At 36.1% G+C, this 20048-nt stretch overlaps 4 protein-coding genes and 2 pseudogenes across 5 annotated transcripts; 1 reads left to right on the top strand and 5 right to left on the bottom strand.

Moving 5' to 3' along the window:
• Nucleotides 1–554: 554 nt before the first annotated feature.
• Nucleotides 555–5493, bottom strand: LOC113506691 (annotated as a pseudogene).
• A 275-nt stretch (nucleotides 5494–5768) lies between these two features.
• Nucleotides 5769–7966, top strand: LOC113506688 (RDS/peripherin-like protein xRDS35). The gene is made up of 6 exons (XM_026889520.1): nucleotides 5769–5984; nucleotides 6277–6433; nucleotides 6568–6742; nucleotides 7041–7161; nucleotides 7467–7574; nucleotides 7666–7966. The coding sequence occupies exons 1-6, from the start codon at nucleotides 5775–5777 to the stop codon at nucleotides 7948–7950; spliced, it is 1056 nt and encodes a 351-aa protein (XP_026745321.1). The 5' UTR covers nucleotides 5769–5774; the 3' UTR covers nucleotides 7951–7966.
• Nucleotides 7967–8048: 82 nt separating this feature from the next.
• Nucleotides 8049–8996, bottom strand: LOC113506690 (isopentenyl-diphosphate Delta-isomerase II-like). Its single transcript, XM_026889523.1, has 3 exons — nucleotides 8975–8996; nucleotides 8449–8641; nucleotides 8049–8239 (listed from the first exon to the last, which is right to left on the bottom strand). The coding sequence occupies exons 1-3, from the start codon at nucleotides 8994–8996 to the stop codon at nucleotides 8095–8097; spliced, it is 360 nt and encodes a 119-aa protein (XP_026745324.1). The 3' UTR covers nucleotides 8049–8094.
• LOC113506689 (isopentenyl-diphosphate Delta-isomerase 1-like) lies at nucleotides 8639–9979 on the bottom strand. Its single transcript, XM_026889522.1, has 3 exons — nucleotides 9881–9979; nucleotides 9516–9701; nucleotides 8639–9171 (listed from the first exon to the last, which is right to left on the bottom strand). Exons 1-3 carry the CDS (start codon nucleotides 9914–9916, stop codon nucleotides 9010–9012), a joined length of 384 nt encoding a protein of 127 aa, XP_026745323.1. The 5' UTR covers nucleotides 9917–9979; the 3' UTR covers nucleotides 8639–9009.
• A 1874-nt stretch (nucleotides 9980–11853) lies between these two features.
• On the bottom strand, nucleotides 11854–15685 carry LOC113506687 (piggyBac transposable element-derived protein 4-like). Of its 2 annotated transcripts, XM_026889518.1 has the most exons (5): nucleotides 15408–15685; nucleotides 14104–14577; nucleotides 13950–14015; nucleotides 13773–13859; nucleotides 11854–13632 (listed from the first exon to the last, which is right to left on the bottom strand). In XM_026889518.1, exons 3-5 carry the CDS (start codon nucleotides 14010–14012, stop codon nucleotides 11899–11901), a joined length of 1884 nt encoding a protein of 627 aa, XP_026745319.1. In that variant the 5' UTR covers nucleotides 14013–14015; nucleotides 14104–14577; nucleotides 15408–15685; the 3' UTR covers nucleotides 11854–11898. The 2 variants fall into 2 exon arrangements, with proteins under 2 accessions (XP_026745319.1, XP_026745320.1); XM_026889519.1 differs by lacking the exon at nucleotides 14104–14577.
• A 1741-nt stretch (nucleotides 15686–17426) lies between these two features.
• Nucleotides 17427–18785, bottom strand: LOC113506685 (annotated as a pseudogene).
• Between the last annotated feature and the right edge of the window lie 1263 nt (nucleotides 18786–20048).

Genomic DNA, 20048 nt, shown 5'->3' with positions numbered 1-20048 from the left:
TATACAATTTACAACGCAACTCGGGCATGTAAAACACTTGCCTTCCTTTGAACTATAAACTGGTATAGTAAGATCTATCCGACATGTAAGATCTATCTATGCTGTCTTGTGAACTCATACTCTTTTCTTCCCGGCGACCACCTGGCGGCACCTTCCTAAGGCGCTGTACAGAAGTGGTCAAATTATACCACAAGACTCAAAGCACGTTAATGAACTATATTTATGATTTTAGTGGTTTTATAAAACCTTAAAAAAATCATTTTACCAGAAACATCTTCACTAACGCACTAACGTAAACTCTTAAAAGCATGTCGAAAATGTCTGTGGTCTTCTTTTTCTTTCATCCGCGAGCAATGTTTATAAGATCATTTCTTCCTTTCGCAGACACAATTTAAAAATGAAACACAATAAAACCAATAAATTTGATTAAGCCTTTATTGAAAAAGAGAACCAGCTCCTGTTTACCTCAGTCCATTTAATGCCTATTTTAATAACAATTATTTACATATAACATCAATAATTTATTTAGTGAAAGACTAGATTAATACAACTACATTTGTGTCTTTCAGTGATTCGTAGTACGCCAACTCTTCCGGTGTGTAACAGACGGTCGAAATGATTCTACTGCGCTGTAGTAATTCAGTAGCGCCTATAATAACAGAGTCTGGGCTTAATTCACTCTCTTTTACTGCACCTAGAACGAAACCACATGGGTTTTATGAACATAGCATTAAATAGTGGTAGCATTAATTTGAGATTATAAGAAAAAGAAAATAGTAAATATTAGTAATAATTTCGTTGGACAAGATTATAACAAGGATGATATCAAAAACTGACTGGGCCCAACAATCTCAATACTTCGGGAAATGATGTTTTAGATATTTTTTATGCAGTATCGTTTTCCAGTAGCACTTACCAGCGTGCAGCTTGGCCACGAGAGCGCGCACGGCGGCGGCGCGCGCGGTACTGACCACCTGCAGCAGGTCGGCGCCCGTGCAGCTGTCGGGCAGGGCCGCCGCCACGGCGCTCAGGTCCACCTCCTCACGAACCTTGTTACTGCACATACAGACATATAGTTAACTGGTGACTGTAATAATTTGGGCTACAGCATTGGATTTCGGCCAAGTAGCTGTAGTTCTTGATAGATATCGATAGATGGCGGTATGACATATCGCAAAACTTTTTTTTTCATACAAATCACATTAACAAAGGCTCCCAGACTCAGAACAAGCATTCACACAAATACTTGTCCTACGCGGAGATCGAACCCGCGACACGTCGCGCACATTGAATTTGGTGTGATGACGACAAACACTCGGCTATTCGTGCAGTCGTATATTTTGGCCCTCATGCACTCCGATCGACATAAAGTTAAGGCATGCAGTAAGATAACTTACTTTCTACAGAGTGCTTTAAGTACGCAAGTCTTCTCTTCGAGCCCGCAGTAGGGGCCCACATATATGAGCTTGTCCAGGCGGCCCGGTCGCAGCAGTGACTGCTCTAGTAAGTCCGGACGATTCGTAGCACCCATTATGAATACAAAACTCGTTGTATCTGCATCTGATGAGTTTTAAATTGAGTTCAGTTCAATGAAAAGAAGAAGAGGTAATCAAACTGGATAAGATAGATATTCGGCTTTAAAGGATTTCTGGGTCGCGCAAGTTATTAAATTGGCTGTCTACTATTAAATGATGTAACAACGGTTTACTCACGCGTATTTATCGGGGTAGCCCGACTAGTTTCGGACCCGAATGAATCAGTCTCACGATAGTTATTATAAAAATATGGCTGTCTACTGCTTAAACTAGAGTGACGCAGAGCAGAAAAACTTTAAAGAATTTACCAATAGGGTGGCACTGGAGAGGATTGTAGACTACTAATATCTTTATAATAAAAAAATATTTGTCTTGTTAAATATTTCTTAGTTTTTCTGTTCCGTTTCAATGGCTGGCAACCTTAGACTGGTTTCTAACAGTTGTCAGTGCTTACCTTCCCCGCTAGCAACGCCATCTAGTTCTGCGAGCAGTTGGCTGACGACGCGGTCGCTGGCGCCGCCCGAGTCACCGGCGGCACCTCGGCGCGGGGCCAGCGCGTCCAGCTCGTCCAGGAACACGATGCACGGCGACGACGCGCGCGCTGACTCAAAAACTGGATAACAAACATTTATGAAATAATATCTATACTCCATTGGCCATCGTACTTCATAAGAAGGTAACCCATCTTGGTGTGTCTTTTTTTTATCAAGTTGTATTGTTTTGGATCGGAGCATTTGCAACTTAAACGCAGACTAGTCTGTTTCACCGAGCTTTCGGAAACGTTTTTAAAAGCGTGCGGCCTTTAGTTTTGGGCACCGCATGTCGATCTCATGCTTCGGAAATGGCGCCATAAATTCCAATACTTTGCGTACTGTGGTGGCCACCCGCAACAGTCACCGGCACTTGTTGATAGCCATTTTGATCTCATAAATGTCTTTCTCGAGTCTCATATTATACATACCTTTCCTAACATTTTCTTCTGACTGTCCAATATACATGTTAAGTAGTTCTGGTCCTTTTACACTTAAGAAGCTCACATTAAGCTCAGTGCTGACTGCTTTTGCTACAAGCGTTTTGCCACAACCTGGTGGACCATAGAGTAGAATACCTGAAATATACATCACAGTTATTTAGTAAATCATAAAAAGAAACAGAAAGAAGCTTTAATCCTTTTAAATATTATCTTACCTGATCTTTTTAGACTTGAATTTTTGAATAAATGTGGGTATTTGATGGGAAACTCTATGGTCTTTAACAGTTCTTTTTTCAGTATATCTAATCCGCCAATATCTTTCCAGTACACTTTTGGAATTTTTGGAGCATCTAAATGTTGACTTTGTAGTCCTCTGATAGATTCTGAAAACAGTTAATTAAAAAGACATATTATATTCAATAATTCCTATCAGTCAAACAGGTTTTGAATGGGGTATCTAAAATATTTCCATTAGCACATATTTACCTAGTGCAGAATTAAAGTCTTCTTCTTGAACTAAATGCAAGTTTGGATCAGGCGGCAATTGATTATAACCATTACGCTGTTTCAGATAAGATTCTCTTATCGCAAAATGGAGAAGCGTGTCTATATCACCGTACAGAAAGGTCTCCGTTTTCGCTGCTACTCTTTGTAAGACGTCTTTGAAGATTTACTTAGGCTGACCAGGTCTTCGTGTGGGTAAAAGTTCTTTGTCGGCACAATTTCTTCTCCATCTATGTTGAGCTGCATGACTGACGCCAACCACTCTAACATTTCATACCTCTGTTGAGCATTAAGTCTTGGTATGTGAAACTTTTCTAGGAACAATCTCAACACATTTGGCTTCAAGTCTTGTCTCTCTGTTATAGCTATGAATACAATGGGATGCTTTGTGTAGTTCTGGTATAAATCTGTGATAGTATTCATAAAGTATTCTAAGACTCTGCAGTCTTCATTGTTTTCTGGATCAACTGCAAACACCTAGAAAAGAATAAGAAGAAATAAATTAAGAAGAAATTCATGAAATTCCTTTAGATCCTGAGTACATTATGGCTGCGTGCAGAAAATTGCTTTTCAAAATTATTTTGATACTACGCCAAAATGAACCGTAAAAATACTGGACGAATGTTCACAATTATTAACAACTAAATGCTACCACATTTTGATTATCTTTTCATGAAATTATGCTCTTTACAGTCCTAGCATCATTTTGTTTCACATATATTATGAAGAACATAACTAGGTTGGGTTAGCTAGTATTACCTCAAAGTTATCCAAAACCACAATAACAGGAGCAGCTGCCTTTGCCTTCTGCACAGTGGAGTTGATCTTGCTTTCTGTTTGTTTGGCAGTTGAACTCTGAAGCGCATTGCAGTCTATTGCCAGGCAGTTCATTCCTTTAATAAATAATTACACAATAATAGATGATTCTCAATTTTAAGAAATAAACGAGCTTGTTTAATATAATGGCTGAATGACCTCAACCACTCAACTATGCATGCAGTCAAATTTCACTACATAATATTAGGGGAATAATATTTAAAGTCACACACACCATTGTATTTTGCCAGTATTTTGACAAGAAGATATCTGCCTGATCCTGTTGCCCCAGTAAGAAGTAACATAGGTATTATAGGACTTGACATTGATGACAACAAATCATCTGTAATAAAAAGGTTCAATTAATCTCTGATTATAACATAATCATATTTATAGTTTCAATCAGAGTATTTGCTCTCTCATAATATGTTTAATGAAAAAATGTTTAGTTGAAATACAAACCTAATTCACCAGTCAAGAATGGATAGATAGTTTCTTGAATCTGATTAAATTTTTCTTTCAACCCAGTTGGACATAGCTGAGATATAACATTGGAGTTTTTGTACAGTGGTGGTTTGAAATATTCATCCTTTGGCTTTAAACTGTGTATATTTTCTCCTAATGTCAACTGTGTGACACCTTTTACAATAAAAAATGCATGTACTACTTTGTCCTTGGATTCATTTGTCACTTCAGCATCACTGCTTAACTTTTTACACTTGAAATATAGTCTGCCTGTTGAGTTGACCAAGTCTAAGTACTTATAATGATATTTAGCTGTCATGTCAGGAGTGAGGTCTATGCAGATAATGTCATTTGTACTCACTAACTTGGGTACTTCAAAGTGATTGCTTAAAACCTCTTTTATAAAATCATTTGCTAAGTCATAATCATTCACTATGAGGCTTACTTCTGCCACAGCTGCTATCTTGGGTGCGCTGTCCAAACATGGCACAGGATGGAATGTCACAGATATGTCTTTTGCTACATTCAATCCAAAGCAAGAATTAATATTAAAAAATTCAATTTCATTAGTAAATGCTACATTCTCAGAGACATGCTTAGATCCTACTATTGGTACTATTCTTAAATTATCTATATCACTCTTAGCTGATCCAGTCCATAGCTTTTTGTGCAGTTCTGATGTCATAAAGTGGAGATTAAATTTGATTTCTTTGTTTTCATTGACATTTGCTTTGTACTTTCTTCTCTCAGATGCAGTTAGTTTCAAACCAACCCAAAGTACTCCATTGTCCAGATAAAATAAGTTTTCGCTGCCAAGCTGGATAAATTGTTCTTTAGATATAACAATGCATTTATTTATAAGAACAGGTAAATTGTCTTCTAATCTTTCTTTTAAAAATGTTTTCAGTATATGAGGAGGAAGTGTCTTAATTTCAAATGCATCCATATCTTCACGATTAGGATTCCGCTTTTGGTTCCAAATTCTAAACCTTATCGCAAGGTAAACCAGGAAATAGTAGTAGTTGTACTTTGGATAGACAACTTTTAAACAAAATTTTATCACCCATAGTTTCCGTGAAGTTTGTTCATTCATAGTAACTTAAAGCACTGTTTAATAAAATATATTCTCAAGACTATAAAGAAACATAAACAAAATAATAATAAAAAAACAAGTATTCGTTACGAATTTATTTCTCACACATTTTCATAATGAATCAATGATAACATTGTCAGTTCACTTTGACAACTATAATGACAATAATGTAGTTTTGACACTAGTACACTGACATTGCCAGTTGCATTAAAATTTGAACTGCTTTGAACCTTAAAATCAGAGCTGAAGGTTGTAACTTGAAGTTTTTTTTATTTCTCTTCTGGAACCTAATATTCTTTTAAGCAATAAAATTTAAATAAGTCACTGTCACAAATTGAAGGCACACATTAAAATCTTATTATTGAATATAATACTAAGAAAACTGAAAATGTATCTAACGTGGGCTTCTTTTAATAACATACGGATGCTGATGATGGCTTGCATGCCTGTAGTAATATTCTATCTGATATGGTTGGTAAATACTTCGGAAGGCATACGTAGTGAAGAGGGAACATTGCTGGATCTTGTGTGTTGGCCAGATGGCAATGCTATACCCGTTATTATTGCTTGCGGTTCTGTTATTGCAGTTGTTATAGAGGTACCAAATGTTGCATATAAAATTTACAGAGGCCACTAAGAGGGTTCAAATTAATGAAGCCCCTGGCCATATTTACAACCCCGCATGCTTGTCTAGCTTCTTTATGTATTGATACCTTTACATACTTATTACTTACCGGAAAAGTTACATTTTGTTTCTGAAATTACGTCTACTATTATAGTTAGAAACCTATCATGCTGGCTTAGGTGTAAAAGTAGGTATATTATAGAGTTTGTTTATCATAAATACTTTGGATCCTTTATGTGGAAATAAAGATATAAAATGTTTACAGCTCTACGGATTATATCAGCTATTCAAGGCTGGTTTGCCAAAGAGAGAATACGACGTTACTAACGGCCTTTTTTATTACGTTTGGGCTTTAATTATCATGATAATTATATTCCTCGCAATCATGTTTTATTCCGGACTTCAGTCAACAATTATACGAGGTTACATCATACTTCATAAGTTATGTAATGTAGATAAGTACACACCTACCCACTAGTAAAATCTGATTGATGAAGTTCTTACTAAACCCACGTTTGTTTTTAATAGTGAATTTACTACGTGCGAACTATTACAGCTAAGATCAAAGGTGGTATCACTAAAGCCATGCTGAGATACTCAAGCCACCTCCCATCTAAAGTGGCTATAGACAGACTACAGACGAGGTTCCACTGCTGCGGCCGAGTCAACTTCCAGGAGTGGTTTTATATCCCGTGGTATATGAACGGGGAGCATATCGACTCAAAAACATTGTTAGTATAAACAATCGAATTACCTAGGTTGGTTAAGATACTTACCTAAAATAATCCTGATAGGTGCTATAACGTTTCCTTTTACGAGGATAGTCATAGCAACAGCACCTACCTAAGCATAGTGATTACTTATGTCTCATTTTTATGAATCGCCTGTTTCCCGAATTATGTAATTTCATTGGAAAATATAAGTTTCTCGAGTCTCACCGTAAAACCCGAACAATGATAGCAATAGCAAGAATTAGAGTAAACCGTTGTAATGTTAGGAAAGTGATGATACTTATATATTTTCCTACAGTTCAAACCACAAGTTTGTATCAGACAACGTCCCGTACAGTTGTTGTTCCATGGAAGAATTGTACCCTTGTATACACCATGGAGTCACACAACCGGGAACCATATACAAGTACAACCCTGCGGTAATCATTTTAATGTTCCTTGCTTTGCTTTGACCCCAAAATGTTTGCTTGACTGTAATCCAAAATTAAGCAAACGTACATATTTTTGGTCGGAAGCGTAGCTCTAGTATTTATTGTACCTAGTTTTAATTTGGCATGACATAATCGAACGGTGTCCTACATCATGTGTCGTACCGTTTCGCTTCTAAAAGGTCTGGCATAAAGACGTGCTGTAGATACCTACTGCAGAAATATTGTGATAAGGGGTATCTAAACAGTTTTCGAACTTATAAAACTACTAAAAACTTATTAATCATTGTTTTCAGAAACAATTAACGATATGGAATTATGGCTGCGAGGAAAAACTCATTAACGAAATGATGTCAGTTTCATGGCGGTTTAATGCTGTTATGGCCCTAATTATCATTGCTATGGTAGACGCTTTCTGATTATTTAAGATCTACTGTAAATTGAAACTAAGAATCGTATAAGTTTGGATAATCGTTCAATTATTTTTGCGATCAGATCATGCAAGTGATAGCAGTGAGGTATCTCCACACAGCGTACAGAAGCGGTCTTCACGTTGGCAATCAGATTACTTGTAAGGCCTACCTGCTCAGGTCCCTCACTGACACGGAACCGCCTAAGAATGCGGTCAGGAAGAAAGTGTTCAAGAAGAGAAAGTTCAGACAAGCGCGGACACTGCATTGGGTCTCAGTGTCGTATCGACGAGGCAAGAAAAGATTTGTAACCTCCTCGGCTTCAGATGCTAACAGTTCTGATGAACTGCTGAAGCCTATTTATGAGTGAAAGGATCCAGCTGCACCTGATACTGGCTTCGGTAATAAACAGATAATTATTTATTTCGAAAATGACCTGATAGCTATAAAGTATGAAATTAATTCAGCTACTTACATATTTCTTTAATAATAAGAATACTATTACATTATAACATTACAGTTTTTTAACGAAGGATCGTATTTTTTGTGGTTCAGCGATTTCGTCGAGCCTGTGCAGGTTGTCCCACCAGTAGGGCAGCATGTGCCGGTACATCAGTTTGAACCAGGGTGTCACGGGATATTTTAGATTTGCGATGAAACTGTATAAAACGAAAGAATATCAGAAAGTTTTACTCCAGGCTCTGCATTACAGTACATAGTAATATCTTCTGCATCATAGCCAGAGTATGTTGAAACTAACCATATTTGGTCAAATGGAAAGATCGAACTACACACTTGAATAACTTCTATTGGAAATATGAGGAATTTAAACTCCGTAGTGCACTGGAAAATTTGCTTAGATACTTACTTGTCAAATTTGTTTCTCGGCACGTATTGGATGTCAGCTACTTCATCGGGATTGGGTTTAATATCTACGTCCTTCTGAAGAATTAACACATAGTCTAGTTCAAACTCCCCCCATACCCCGTCGCCGGGGTCCATGTAGAGTATCCGAGCTAGAAGAGTGAAGTCCTTAGGTTGTAACTGCAAATTAATGATAACTTCAGTCGTTTAATTCGTTAAAGTCATTATGGACATACCTATCTTTTAGTAGAAATAATCATGGATTTTTCCGACCTCGGTAAGGCGGATAGATACGCTGGACACTGACGGCCTAAAACCACCGCAGTACCATGCTTAATCTAAACTTTATACTGTGATAATATGTAGTTATACCTTAAGCTTAGCCTTGAAACCAATTTTCTAAAGTTATCATCTAAAATCAGTAGGTATCACATAAAAGTCCGAAGTTAACTCTATCGCAATCAGTTTAAGTCTTCATAATTTACATCTCAATAGGATTGACATTCAGTATCTGCGTGGATCCTGCCTACCAACCTCCCCTTGACCCCACATCCCGGAAGAATGGCTATGAATGATTAAAATTAAATTTCTTACGTGCCTGATGTTCTGATAACCCTAGTTCCACTTTTAGTCTACGTATTGCTGCGGTAGTAATGTCCTCTTGTACCCCGTTTATGAGTAGTGGGTGACTGCAGCACGCATTTGTGTAGCAATTTGGATATGTCACCTGAAACATTCATTTTTTAATCAAGGTTGATGACTTTTTCAAAGTAATTTGCAACCCAAATGAAAAATAATGTTTAGCAGAATTGCAAAGACTGAGGTATTGAAAAGATACTATCACGTTATTATCGGATTTCCTTATCCCATTTTCAAATTCACATTCAAACAAATTAAAGTGACTCTTGGCATCAAAGGTTAAAAGATTCGACGCTCATAGCACTGTAAAAAGAGATGACACGATCAGTCTCCACAGCTCTATCCCTCTCTGTCACTAGTTGTCACTACTGTTCTGTATAAACTTGCTGATCATGGTCTGATTGTATTATACTTTTTATAAAAATGAGGTACTTTCTGACTAGTTCTCTGCTGTAGGAGTATGTCTCCAGCTGTGTTGAACATCAGGACGCTGAATGCTCTGTGCAGCAGCAGTTTTCCGTCGTCCCCTACTCGGTGGCAAGCTCTCTTGGTGGCTGCACCTAGGTACTTGTCAGTCTCATCCACTAGCAGGCACATGTCATTGTCGAGGGCCTCATTCTAAAATAATTGTTTGTCATTAGATCTAGGTCTATGAGATATGCATCAATATCTTAAAATAAAGAAACAATCAATGCAGTGAAGTTTTTTTCTGGACTCTGCCCCAATCTATCGTTACTTTATAACACTAATAGTTTTTTGTTTTCTATTTTGCGACATGAACGATTTATAACGCCTACCTGGACTTTATGTATTAGATCAGAAGTAAAGTTCATTTTTCTATTGCTTGAATATTTCCTTTCCACTTTTAAAATATTCCACAGAACGCTATCGCACACTAAAACTTTTTTGACACTATGAAAATACATATTTTAGTAAAAATAAAACGCTGAAGATGTTAACAATTTTAAGAAAACTCAGAAATTATTAAAATTTTATGGTAATTTGATATTAAAATTCAAGATTTTGGTGACAATGAGCCGCCATTATTTATTATCATGCCAAAAGTAATGGATACGAATAAATCTTCGTGTGACTAATATTTTAGTCACCAACTTTATAGCTGACCTACTTACGCTAGCGGGAGGGTCAATAAACTAAATAATATGAAATAATAATAAATATATTTATTGTAATCATCATAGAAATGTACATAGCATAGTTTTCCAATCTAACAAGGGCTTTCCTCTTCAATTAATCTGATTTAAACAATATGAAAGCACCCGTATTTACTTATAGAATTAAATATGTACAGCTTTATAATAAATCATGAAAATAAACACAAAGGACTAAGAGCGATTTTGCCATTTTCATTTTGATAAAAACCTAAATTAATAAAAAGCTTTCCGTGCATACAAGAGGTAGTTATATCTAAAATAAACTATGAACCCGCTTATGGTTGGAACCCAGGTCGATTTCTTAACCTTTCGTGTGATTGACCCACGCTCGTAATAATTACCGTCGTATGCACGGCCGAAATGAAATGGCGCGAGGAAGCGGCGAGCGTTCCTTTGTATGTGTGTGTAAGCATTTTAAATTTCGCGCCATAACATAGACCGGTGATACAGGATGTTTATTTTTGATTGTTGAAAAATCTTTAATGCTGGATTAGAAATAAAAAACGTGTACAAAATTGTATCTTTTTATTTATTAAATTATTAACAAACATTAAAAGTTGTTCCTTATAATTAGTTACAAATAAAAAAAAATTAATTGGTTTATTTTAATCTAAAAAAATTTCCTTTCTTTTTTCTTTTTATTGTCTTTTTAAATCTTTTCGTTTCCATTCCTTCTGAATTTTTCAAGATCAATTATAATTTACGTCGCCTCCTTCTATTCAAAATCTGATCTTGCAAAATTTATAATTGAAGCAATGGAAACAAAAATACTTAAAAAGACAATAAAAATAAAGGAAAAATTTCTAGGAAAAGGATAATTTTCTAAATAATGACAATAACCATAGAATAAAAATGACCACTTTACGGAAAAAGGAAGGGTAATGAGTTTGACACCCTATGTATGTATGTATGTATCTGAATCGGTTGTTAGACCGTAGCTCAAAAAGTACTCATCAGATTTTGACAAATGAGGTGTCGATTGATTCGTCTTAACACCAGGAGTGTCATAGGCTAGTTTTTTCTATAAAAAATAGGCTACTTTAAAAAAAAAGCCGATGAGACAGAAAAAGTTGCACTAAATAAATTGATTTCTTCACAAATAACGTACTTGCATTAGTTTTGATTCAATGAGTATTGAAATACCATTTGGCATTACAAATATTACTTAAAATAAATAAAAAATAAAATAGCAAAGATTGAATAATTAGAAATTGTTCGACCTGCTAGCGCCATCTCTTGTGTGTTGACCGTATTATTTGGAAATGCTCTAGACACGGTATTTGTCCTGAACGTGAAGTTTGAGTAATTGTCACAAGCCACCAAAAAGAGAAAAATAAAAATAAAAGTTATAAAAACTAAAACCCGACTACGGAAAAAAGCATCTGAAAAGTATGAAACAAGAATATATTCCAGAATCAACGAAATACGGTAGTGAGCATCTCCAGGTTATGGCCGTAGTCGCATGCCATTGTAAGCACTTAAATAAGCACGCATAAATCATAACGGCATGCGAATACGGCCATAACCTGGAGATGCTCACTATACCGTATTTCGTTGATTCTGGAATATATTCTTGTTTCATACTTTTCAGATGCTTTTTTCCGTAGTCGGGTTTTTTTGTGGCACGATGTTAGTTATACCTACATTAGCGACAAAATTTTATAAATTTTCGAGAGTGTGGTATTCAATCCAACATTGACCGAGACAAAGGAACTTCTGACACTTCTGGCAAACGGTGTTAACTTCTTTCCGTATTTTTTTAAGGAGCAACGAACGCAGCGGTTTCTTTTAATTTTGTTTCTTTTGCTCCCCGCTCGATCTTCTAAAGAATCTGCATAGATTGGAAAGTGATTATCACCATCTAAGCGGAGAAGAGCAGGAGGATTTATTAGCCGAGATAAGGTCAAATTTGGGTATTTCTGAGCCAGTTGCTCCGCCAATTTATATCTGAATTGCCTGTGGCTGAGGGGATTTGTGCTGTTCTCGCGATGTATGATAAAAATGTTCAAAATGCTAACATTTATTAGCCGTTTGAACACTTTCAAGTACCATTTCATCCCCCTTTTGCGTTCCATTAAGTACATGGACAGCATTTGATCTTTTAAATCTACACCGCCCATGTACTTATTGTAGTCGTGCACAACCACAGGCTTCAATATTTGTTGTCCTGCTCTTCTTCCAGGCAACATGTCCGCATTGTGGTAAGTCGACACTGTGGTTACTAATTTAACGTCTTTCCAGGATAAGACAGATACGTCACCACAGTGTCTACTTACCACTGCTGCTTTTTGAAGTTTCCTTTCGTTGAGAATTTGTATGTCCCTCGGTGTCCCCATTCTTCGCCTGTTCAGAGTTCCGATGACATCGGTCTTATTCAACTTTAAAAATCGTGTCAAAGTAACTGAATTATAAAAGTTATCCATTACAAGACAGTGACCTTTGTTGAGGAATCTTTGCATGAGCCTTAGCACCACTTTCGCACTTGCGCTCGTAAAGCCATACAAGGAGTCCTCCGCAGAGTCCCCTGTCTGTGGATATTTTTTTCCCGTGTAAACCTCAAATTTGAGCAAATAGCCTGTAACCGCCTCGCAAAGTTCATAAAATTTGATACCAAACCGTGCTGCTTTTGTACGGATACACTGAATCCAACTCAAGCGTCCTTTAAAAAGCAGCAACGATTCGTCAATGCTTATTTCTCTGCGAGGCGTGTACATGCTATTAAACTTTTTATTACAATGGTCAATGATGGGTTGTATCTTAGCAACTTTACGATCGGAACCATGAACACTGATAGTATTGTTATCGACAAAGTGCAGGAAACGCATGAGTAGCCAGTACCGTTTTATACTCATAAGTTTACGAAAACCTGGCATGGCCAGGGTACCCGTGCTCCAGTATTCACTCACACGTCCTGCGACCATCAGCGACATAAAAATCATCACCGCAAAGAGCTTGTACAGCTCATCAGTAGTGGTTTCTACCCAATCATTTAATCGAGAATGCGCCGAGATACCGTCCGGTAACTCGGATGCTTGCGCTATCGTTTGCCAGGCATACTCGTTGGTCTGTGCCACAATACTGTTCATTATATCGTGATCCCAAACATGAGTGAATAGCTTCAGAGGATCTGTTTCCTTAATATTGGGACCTCGCTCGCCTGCCTGGGAATAAACTTCCGGTTGACCTCTAAATGTACTATAATCGCTTGACCAATTGAAAGATTCAGACAGCCTCTCGTGTTCTTCGGGATCTTCCTCAACATCTTCGGCTGTCTCTTCCAGGATAGCTCGAAGCTCCTCCAGCGACATAGGTTCCTCCTCTTCCTCACTGCCCGAATCCACTCTTAGCTCCTCGCCTAATGGCCCACTGAGTATCTACAAGAGTAAATTGCCATTTATGATAATTCTTTTTGATAATGTGACAAATATAATCATATTCATTTATAATTAATCAGAGGGAGAATGCGTGCAAAACTCTAAAAATAAAAAGTAAAAAAAAATTGTTAAATATCTACCTCGGAATAAGACATATCAAGGTCATGAGGCCTTTGATTAGGCTGCCAATCATAATCGTCGTCATCGGGAAAATGTCTTCCGGTACCCTACAAAGATGAAAATTGAAAAAAATATTTACTTGTTAGAATTCCCTGATTAACAAAAATATTTGATACAAATATTTATTAGCAGCATACCACACTTTTTGAAGTGCTGGCTTCGGGAAGCCCGACGTCGTCAATAATTCGGTCTGGCTCCATTACCTACGGTTATTTAGGATAGATTAGTTTTTTATTTATTTATTTATTTCAATGATGACAGAATGAAAGAAATAAAAAAAAAAATCTGTACCAGTTAGTCAATTATGCCATTTAATAGTTTATTGGACGACGTAGATCTTGCCTAGTACCTTCTTGTGTCCACGTAGAGAAAATGAGTTAATTTGATTAAGAAATCAATTTTATTTTTGAAAATAAAAACATATTCTTCTTGGAATGATCTGATCAATGAATTTAAAAAAAGAATCAAATTAAAATTAAGAATTTATGAGCAACATTCGTCTGGGGGATAGTGATCATATACACTATAACCACATTTGCACCAGAAAAAATTTGATAGTAGAAGCCGACGAATTGTATTTCTACTCATGATGACACGGAAGTGCCTTATGGAGTTATTAACTTCCGTGTGGCAAATATGACAAATATTTTCCCGCAAGAAATGGGTTTCCTCCCATGGCCACATACACTCTCCTTTATAGCAAGAAATATAGTCGCGTTTATGCAAAAACCGGTCAAGATCCAGGACCACAACCATGATGAATTCCTAAAAAGAAGAGAAAACCACTAATGACTTATTGATACTTTCTGATATTTATTGCTTTCGCTTTTATAATATTATAAAGTTAAGATAGATACGCGAGAAAAACCGTGTGCAGAAAAATAGTTACGAAAACTTGGACGAAACCATATGAAACGCTAGTAGTTTTACGTGAGCGAAATCGATTAACAACACCAGTTATTTTTTTTTTTTATATCATGAGCATGTATAGTATCGTTTATTAGTAAAAAATATTGAAATAGTAAAATAATATTGTTTTTTTTCATCTCGTTTCATTCCATTCCATCTCATTCCATTTATTTAATAACAAGTGTCAATAACGCCATAAAATGCGCAATTTATTTCATTGTCGCTATATACAGTTTACACTGCAATTATAATATATAGTTCAATATATCAATGGATTCAAACAAAACAACATACTGTACAAAAACATCAAGACTGACGTAACATGACGCCATTCGATTGCGTCATCTGCGTCACGTAAATGCAAGCCCTATTATGAGAATGTGTGCGTGCATTTTGCATGACCTTAGAAAATGTCAATTATTTTTCATATTCTGATAAAAAATGTACTAAAACCTTTATGCAATTCGAAAGTTAATGAAATTTCCTTTATAATGATATATAATAACGACATTTTTTTAAGATAGATGCAAATATAAATCGATAAGAAAATCAAAACATTGACAGAAAAAACATCGCGAGAGATTTGATCGTAGAAATATCACAAATCAAGTTAATAATACATTTATTTTCAATTGTTTTATGTTCTACATAATATAAACAAAAGCAAAATAGACAAGAATACTTACAGTTGTTTATTTTCGTGAGAATCACACAAAAGGAATTTCACCGGTCGCACGTGTCACCAGAATGCACTTGTTTTTACTTGTCGATCCCATTCCCATGACGAAATCCATTCAGTCTAATGGCCGCCCGTGACAGATTCATTCAGTACGTTTTCGTTGCAAAAAAAAATTTACCCAAAAGTCCAAAGAATAGAGAACAAAATCGCATTTAAAAAGTTTGTTAGTTTTGGACGTGGATCCACGCTTAGGCACACGAGGGTAAAGATTTTTCGAACGTGGATCCACGTCTAAAACACACGAAAGGTTAAATAATTATTATTAAACATTTTCAAACTATTTACAAATATTCGATGATAATATAAATATTGTAATTCGATTAGGAATGCTCTGCGCAGAGCGAGAATAACTAAAGACACCTAACACCGTGCACAAGTTGATGGCAATAGGTTCATGAAATGGGCTCACAGGGAAACAGTTCACTTTTGCGCATACGCAGGCAAGACGGCCGATTCGTTGATATACTCCTTTTATATAGATACTTATAAAGGTAGACAACCTTATAATAGAGGATTTATGGTGTGTCTTTTTGTACAATCACAAATTCAGTGATATATTTGATTTGGCCTTTTTTATTTTTAACAAAATGACGCACCATGTTTGTTTACCTTTTTAAGTACGTACACAAATAGGGTATAAGTGGAAAAACTGTACAAGAACGTTATTATATGCCTACGGGAAGTCGTGTAAAAAAATAATATTCCTACATTCTCATACAGCTTTCCACTTAATCTTAAGACAACATTTATTTACGATAGACAATTATCCGTCTCAATCACAAATCGCCTTAAAAACTACATTACACAAGGGTTAGTATCAAACATCGTTTACATTGACTAAGTCTATATTAATATAATTACGCAAAAATGAACTATATAGTATTAAAAATAATGTCATAGACGCGTCGAACAACGCTGGAAATGTGAATATACTTCACACGTTTTACTGAGATCAGTCTGCTATAACCTAATTGCACCGATTAAAGCGCGTGCGTATAATAGCCACAAGTACACAGTAAATAAATATAGTAATCTATTATGCGAATAACCAAGTACAGTAAATGGCAATTTTAGACTTGGCCTTTCAGGTACGCTTTGTAAATTGCGTAGTTGATTTTTCTTTTATTTTCTAGGTTATACTCGACTGGTATACTGAGTCATTTCTACATTGTCATTTTAACAATCATTACAAATCATATCTAAAATAAATAAACAATAATGATGTCATACATCTTAAACATTTCTTACCAACTTCTATAATACTATTTAATTCCAGTCAAGTACACCTTTTTCAAGAATCTTGCAACACTTATGATAGAGGGGCAACATTTAATGTTAATTTTCTAAATGGCAAGACTGCGTGTTAGTAGGTATTATAGTATATTCACTGGCCATTACGCCAAGTTTCATTTGTCTGGTGTTGCCATACCCTATAGCCTCTAGCAATATAAATCGCTCATTGTCCAAAAAAAAAATCGTTTATCGTCAATATCGAAATGCATGTTAACATTGATCATGAGTATTATTTCTTCGAGTTAGTAATTTTAATTCATAATTAATTAAATCACGAATTATAGAATGACGTTTGAAGAAACAATACGAGCTAATTAATAAATAGCTCTAAATATCTGAAGGTATCTCATGTATGAAGGCACTGTATACGCTTAAGGCACAATCTCGATTCTTAGAACCCTCTTACTCGCTCCTAACAACTTTAAAATATCATTATCAAAATATCTCGTTTACAAATAATCAACGCTTGTATATATTATGCAAAATCCCCGTGTCAGTAAATAGAGACAAAATTTCAGGTTTGTTATTTCCGTCTTTCAACTTTAAGCTGCCTCCAAATAGTTTCATCAAAATCAATTCTTTACCTTCCAAAACTTGTCTCCAGCAAAATTTTGCCTCTATTTCACCTTACGCCCTCAATCTCGGTATATTCGTAAGAGGGTACACATCATATTCACTGGCTGAGTCCGAACAGTTTGAGTGCGTTGAAGGCGGTGGCGAGGGCGACGTCCTCCGGCTTCTGGCCGAGGAAGCCGGGCCACCAGCTCCACGATGGCCGGGAGGGCGCACGGCTCGTTCCTCTGGAAGGTGCAGTAGCGGTTCACGAAGTTCATTGATCTGGAATGTTTAATTTGTTGTTATTGTATGGAATATTTGAAAAGAAACGAAAAAAAAACCCAAATTTTAACCCAAATTCACAACAAACCCTGTAAAGTTATTTCGACCAAAGCTAAATACTGATTATGCAGTGGAATAAGTAAAAGATAAGTTTGGGGTATTTTGAGGAGTGGAGCAATAAAATGACACCTACAAATACCTATCTTTGAGTCTTTGTGTATCTGAATGGAGTCGTTGTAAAATACCAACAGGGATTAAATTACTTAGAGCAGAAATCTTTTGTTAAAATCGGTCTCAGAAAAAAACAACTCTTTAATATAATTTTAAGTGTAGATTATTGTTTTGTTGTTTATCATCTATTATCACGGCTCTAGTGAGATCTAGATTATTCCAGATACGTTATCATTCATGTCCCAATAATTCGGGTGTAGAAACATCTGCAATGGGTCTGATCTAGATTACTTCTATATCTATGTACTTCCTGATAATTTTATTTGGCTCACGTTTACATCACGCTTCTTAGATACTGGAGTACTTATTGTAAGATATGGACCCTTGAAGATAAATTACGAAATATACAAGTGTTTCGTCAAGGAAAAAAATACTTTTTATTTTGGTAAAGTGACGGAGTTTTTTTCTTAATCTATCGATTTCCCAAAAAACAAAGGTCTTTTCTTCTATCTTTAGATTCTAAATTCAATTTTCGAAATCGAACAGTTTCCAAATTATAAACACGACCCTACTTGTGTCCTAATCGGATAACAACACAAACACTCTCAAAAAACGTTCTCCTCATCACTTTCCACTTTTCTCAGCAATTATAGCACTCACCTCTCAGTCAAAGAGTCCTTCACATGCAACGGCAGCTTGGAAGCCCTCATATTCGGGTACATGAACGGCGAATCAGTTTCAACCAGCAACTTATCAAGGGCAGCAATCTTTCAGACAACAGCCTTCTAATTCCGCCGTCAGATTTGTCCTTACAAATGTATCCCGTAATGCCCAAATAGTAGCCCTTTTCGATGTACTTTAGACCTTGTTCAACTGAACCGGTGAAGGAGTGGATGACCACCGCTGGTAGACGACTCCCAAACTCGTCTAGAATTTTTATTAAGTCGTCCTGGGCTTCTTTTTCGTGAACGAATAGGGGCTTCCGTAGTTCGCATGCCATTTCAACCTGTAGAGCAAAAGTATATTGTTATTCCTCTTGGGCAAATCATGGCGGTTTCTGTGCCTCTGATACGGAGAGGTGATAAAGTATTAAGAAATGTCTTTTTCAGATAAATTTTGGAAACGAATACGTTATTAAAACTAGTCCCCAGTACATTCATAAGTCTAAAGCGTCCGTGTAGTCAAATTTAACTTCGTCTTGTATAATTCTTCGATGATTTACAGTGCACGTTCAGTGGTAAACTTGGACCTTGTTGACTCAGATCTCAATAAAATGTGCATCATCATACCTCAACAACAAATGGGTGAGTGTTTTATTTCGTCACCAAGCAATTGCAAGAGACATATTTTAAGGAGCGGTATAGAGAAAAAAACACAATGTTAACTGCATTTGCGCATAAATAAAAAATACTTCAGACTTATATTGCATGTATAAGCCTCTATTCAGTAAAAATCCGCTTTATAATTTAATACTAAATTATTACTAACCTACATAGATCGCGTGGAAAGATAATCTCAAATATTAGATACAATACCGCTTTCAGAAAATAATTACCGTCAGAAAAATACTACATTTAATTATTTTTTCCGGAACGCCGAAAAGTCACGCCACTAAAAACAGATAGACGAAAATAACTATTTCCTAAAATCCTTGTGAGATAGCGTTCGGATGCCATCAATTGGTAACGTTAATAGCTATCTAAATTTATATGGACAGGATCGTGAGTCTGGATCGAGCTGAGAATAGTCTGACATTTGTTAACTTGTCCTTTGATCAGCAGATCGGACGTTTCCGGACGAATAAAGCGAGAAATAAACATTTTCCGAGTCATTCAATTTTTGATTTTGTTTAAATTAATTTATGGTCGCTTTTTCAATTTTTGGATCGGTTACAGTGTATTTATAATATTGGTTGGTTTATTTACGTTACGTGTTTAAATGTTTCATATTTGTCGGGAAACATAATTTTAGATCATTTCCACTGCACATGTTATTTACAATCGCCCGTTTCCGAGCCAAAGTCATTATGGTTTCTCTATAATTTCTAATATCTACTTCGGACATTTTTACGCCATCTGACTATAGTCAAGACCCCTCGAAAGGCAAACATGGACAGTTTAATTATTTAAATTCAATTGCGTTAACTTGACAACGGATAACTAGGAAACATATGTCTACAGTCCTTAGGGGGAAAACTAACATTCCTTCGTCAATAATTAAACTACACGTTCTAATTTTAACTTAACCTTTGTTACAAGGCTAATAGCCGCGACTTTACCGATATTTC

This window comes from Trichoplusia ni (genome assembly GCF_003590095.1).
Source record: "Trichoplusia ni isolate ovarian cell line Hi5 chromosome 23 unlocalized genomic scaffold, tn1 tig00001283_group22, whole genome shotgun sequence".
Lineage (NCBI taxonomy): Eukaryota > Metazoa > Arthropoda > Insecta > Lepidoptera > Noctuidae > Trichoplusia > Trichoplusia ni.
The sequence above is the reverse complement of the archived record's forward strand: the minus strand, read 5'-3'. Positions and strand labels throughout refer to the sequence as shown.

Bases quoted from the DNA above. Each gene is read 5' to 3' on its own strand.
- LOC113506688 (XM_026889520.1), top strand. From the start codon at position 5,775: ATGTATCTAACGTGGGCTTCTTTTAATAACATACGGATGCTGATGATG. The intron at 5,985-6,276 runs GTACCAAATGTT...AAATGTTTACAG, and splicing joins TTATTGCAGTTGTTATAGAG to CTCTACGGATTATATCAGCT. The intron at 7,575-7,665 runs GTAGACGCTTTC...TTTTGCGATCAG, and splicing joins CCCTAATTATCATTGCTATG to ATCATGCAAGTGATAGCAGT.
- LOC113506690 (XM_026889523.1), bottom strand. From the start codon at position 8,996: ATGTGGGGTCAAGGGGAGGTTG. The intron at 8,642-8,974 runs GTAGGCAGGATC...AAACGACTGAAG, and splicing joins GTGGGGTCAAGGGGAGGTTG to TTATCATTAATTTGCAGTTA. The intron at 8,240-8,448 runs GTAAGTATCTAA...CGTTTTATACAG, and splicing joins CCGAGAAACAAATTTGACAA to TTTCATCGCAAATCTAAAAT.
- LOC113506689 (XM_026889522.1), bottom strand. From the start codon at position 9,916: ATGAACTTTACTTCTGATCTAATACATAAAGTCCAG. The intron at 9,702-9,880 runs GTAGGCGTTATA...CAATTATTTTAG, and splicing joins ATCTAATACATAAAGTCCAG to AATGAGGCCCTCGACAATGA. The intron at 9,172-9,515 runs GTACCTCATTTT...TGAATGTTTCAG, and splicing joins AGCAGAGAACTAGTCAGAAA to GTGACATATCCAAATTGCTA.
- LOC113506687 (XM_026889518.1), bottom strand. From the start codon at position 14,012: ATGGAGCCAGACCGAATTATTGACGACGTCGGGCTTCCCGAAGCCAGC. The intron at 13,860-13,949 runs GTATGCTGCTAA...TCATCTTTGTAG, and splicing joins CCAGCACTTCAAAAAGTGTG to GGTACCGGAAGACATTTTCC. The intron at 13,633-13,772 runs GTAGATATTTAA...TTACTCTTGTAG, and splicing joins TTGATATGTCTTATTCCGAG to ATACTCAGTGGGCCATTAGG.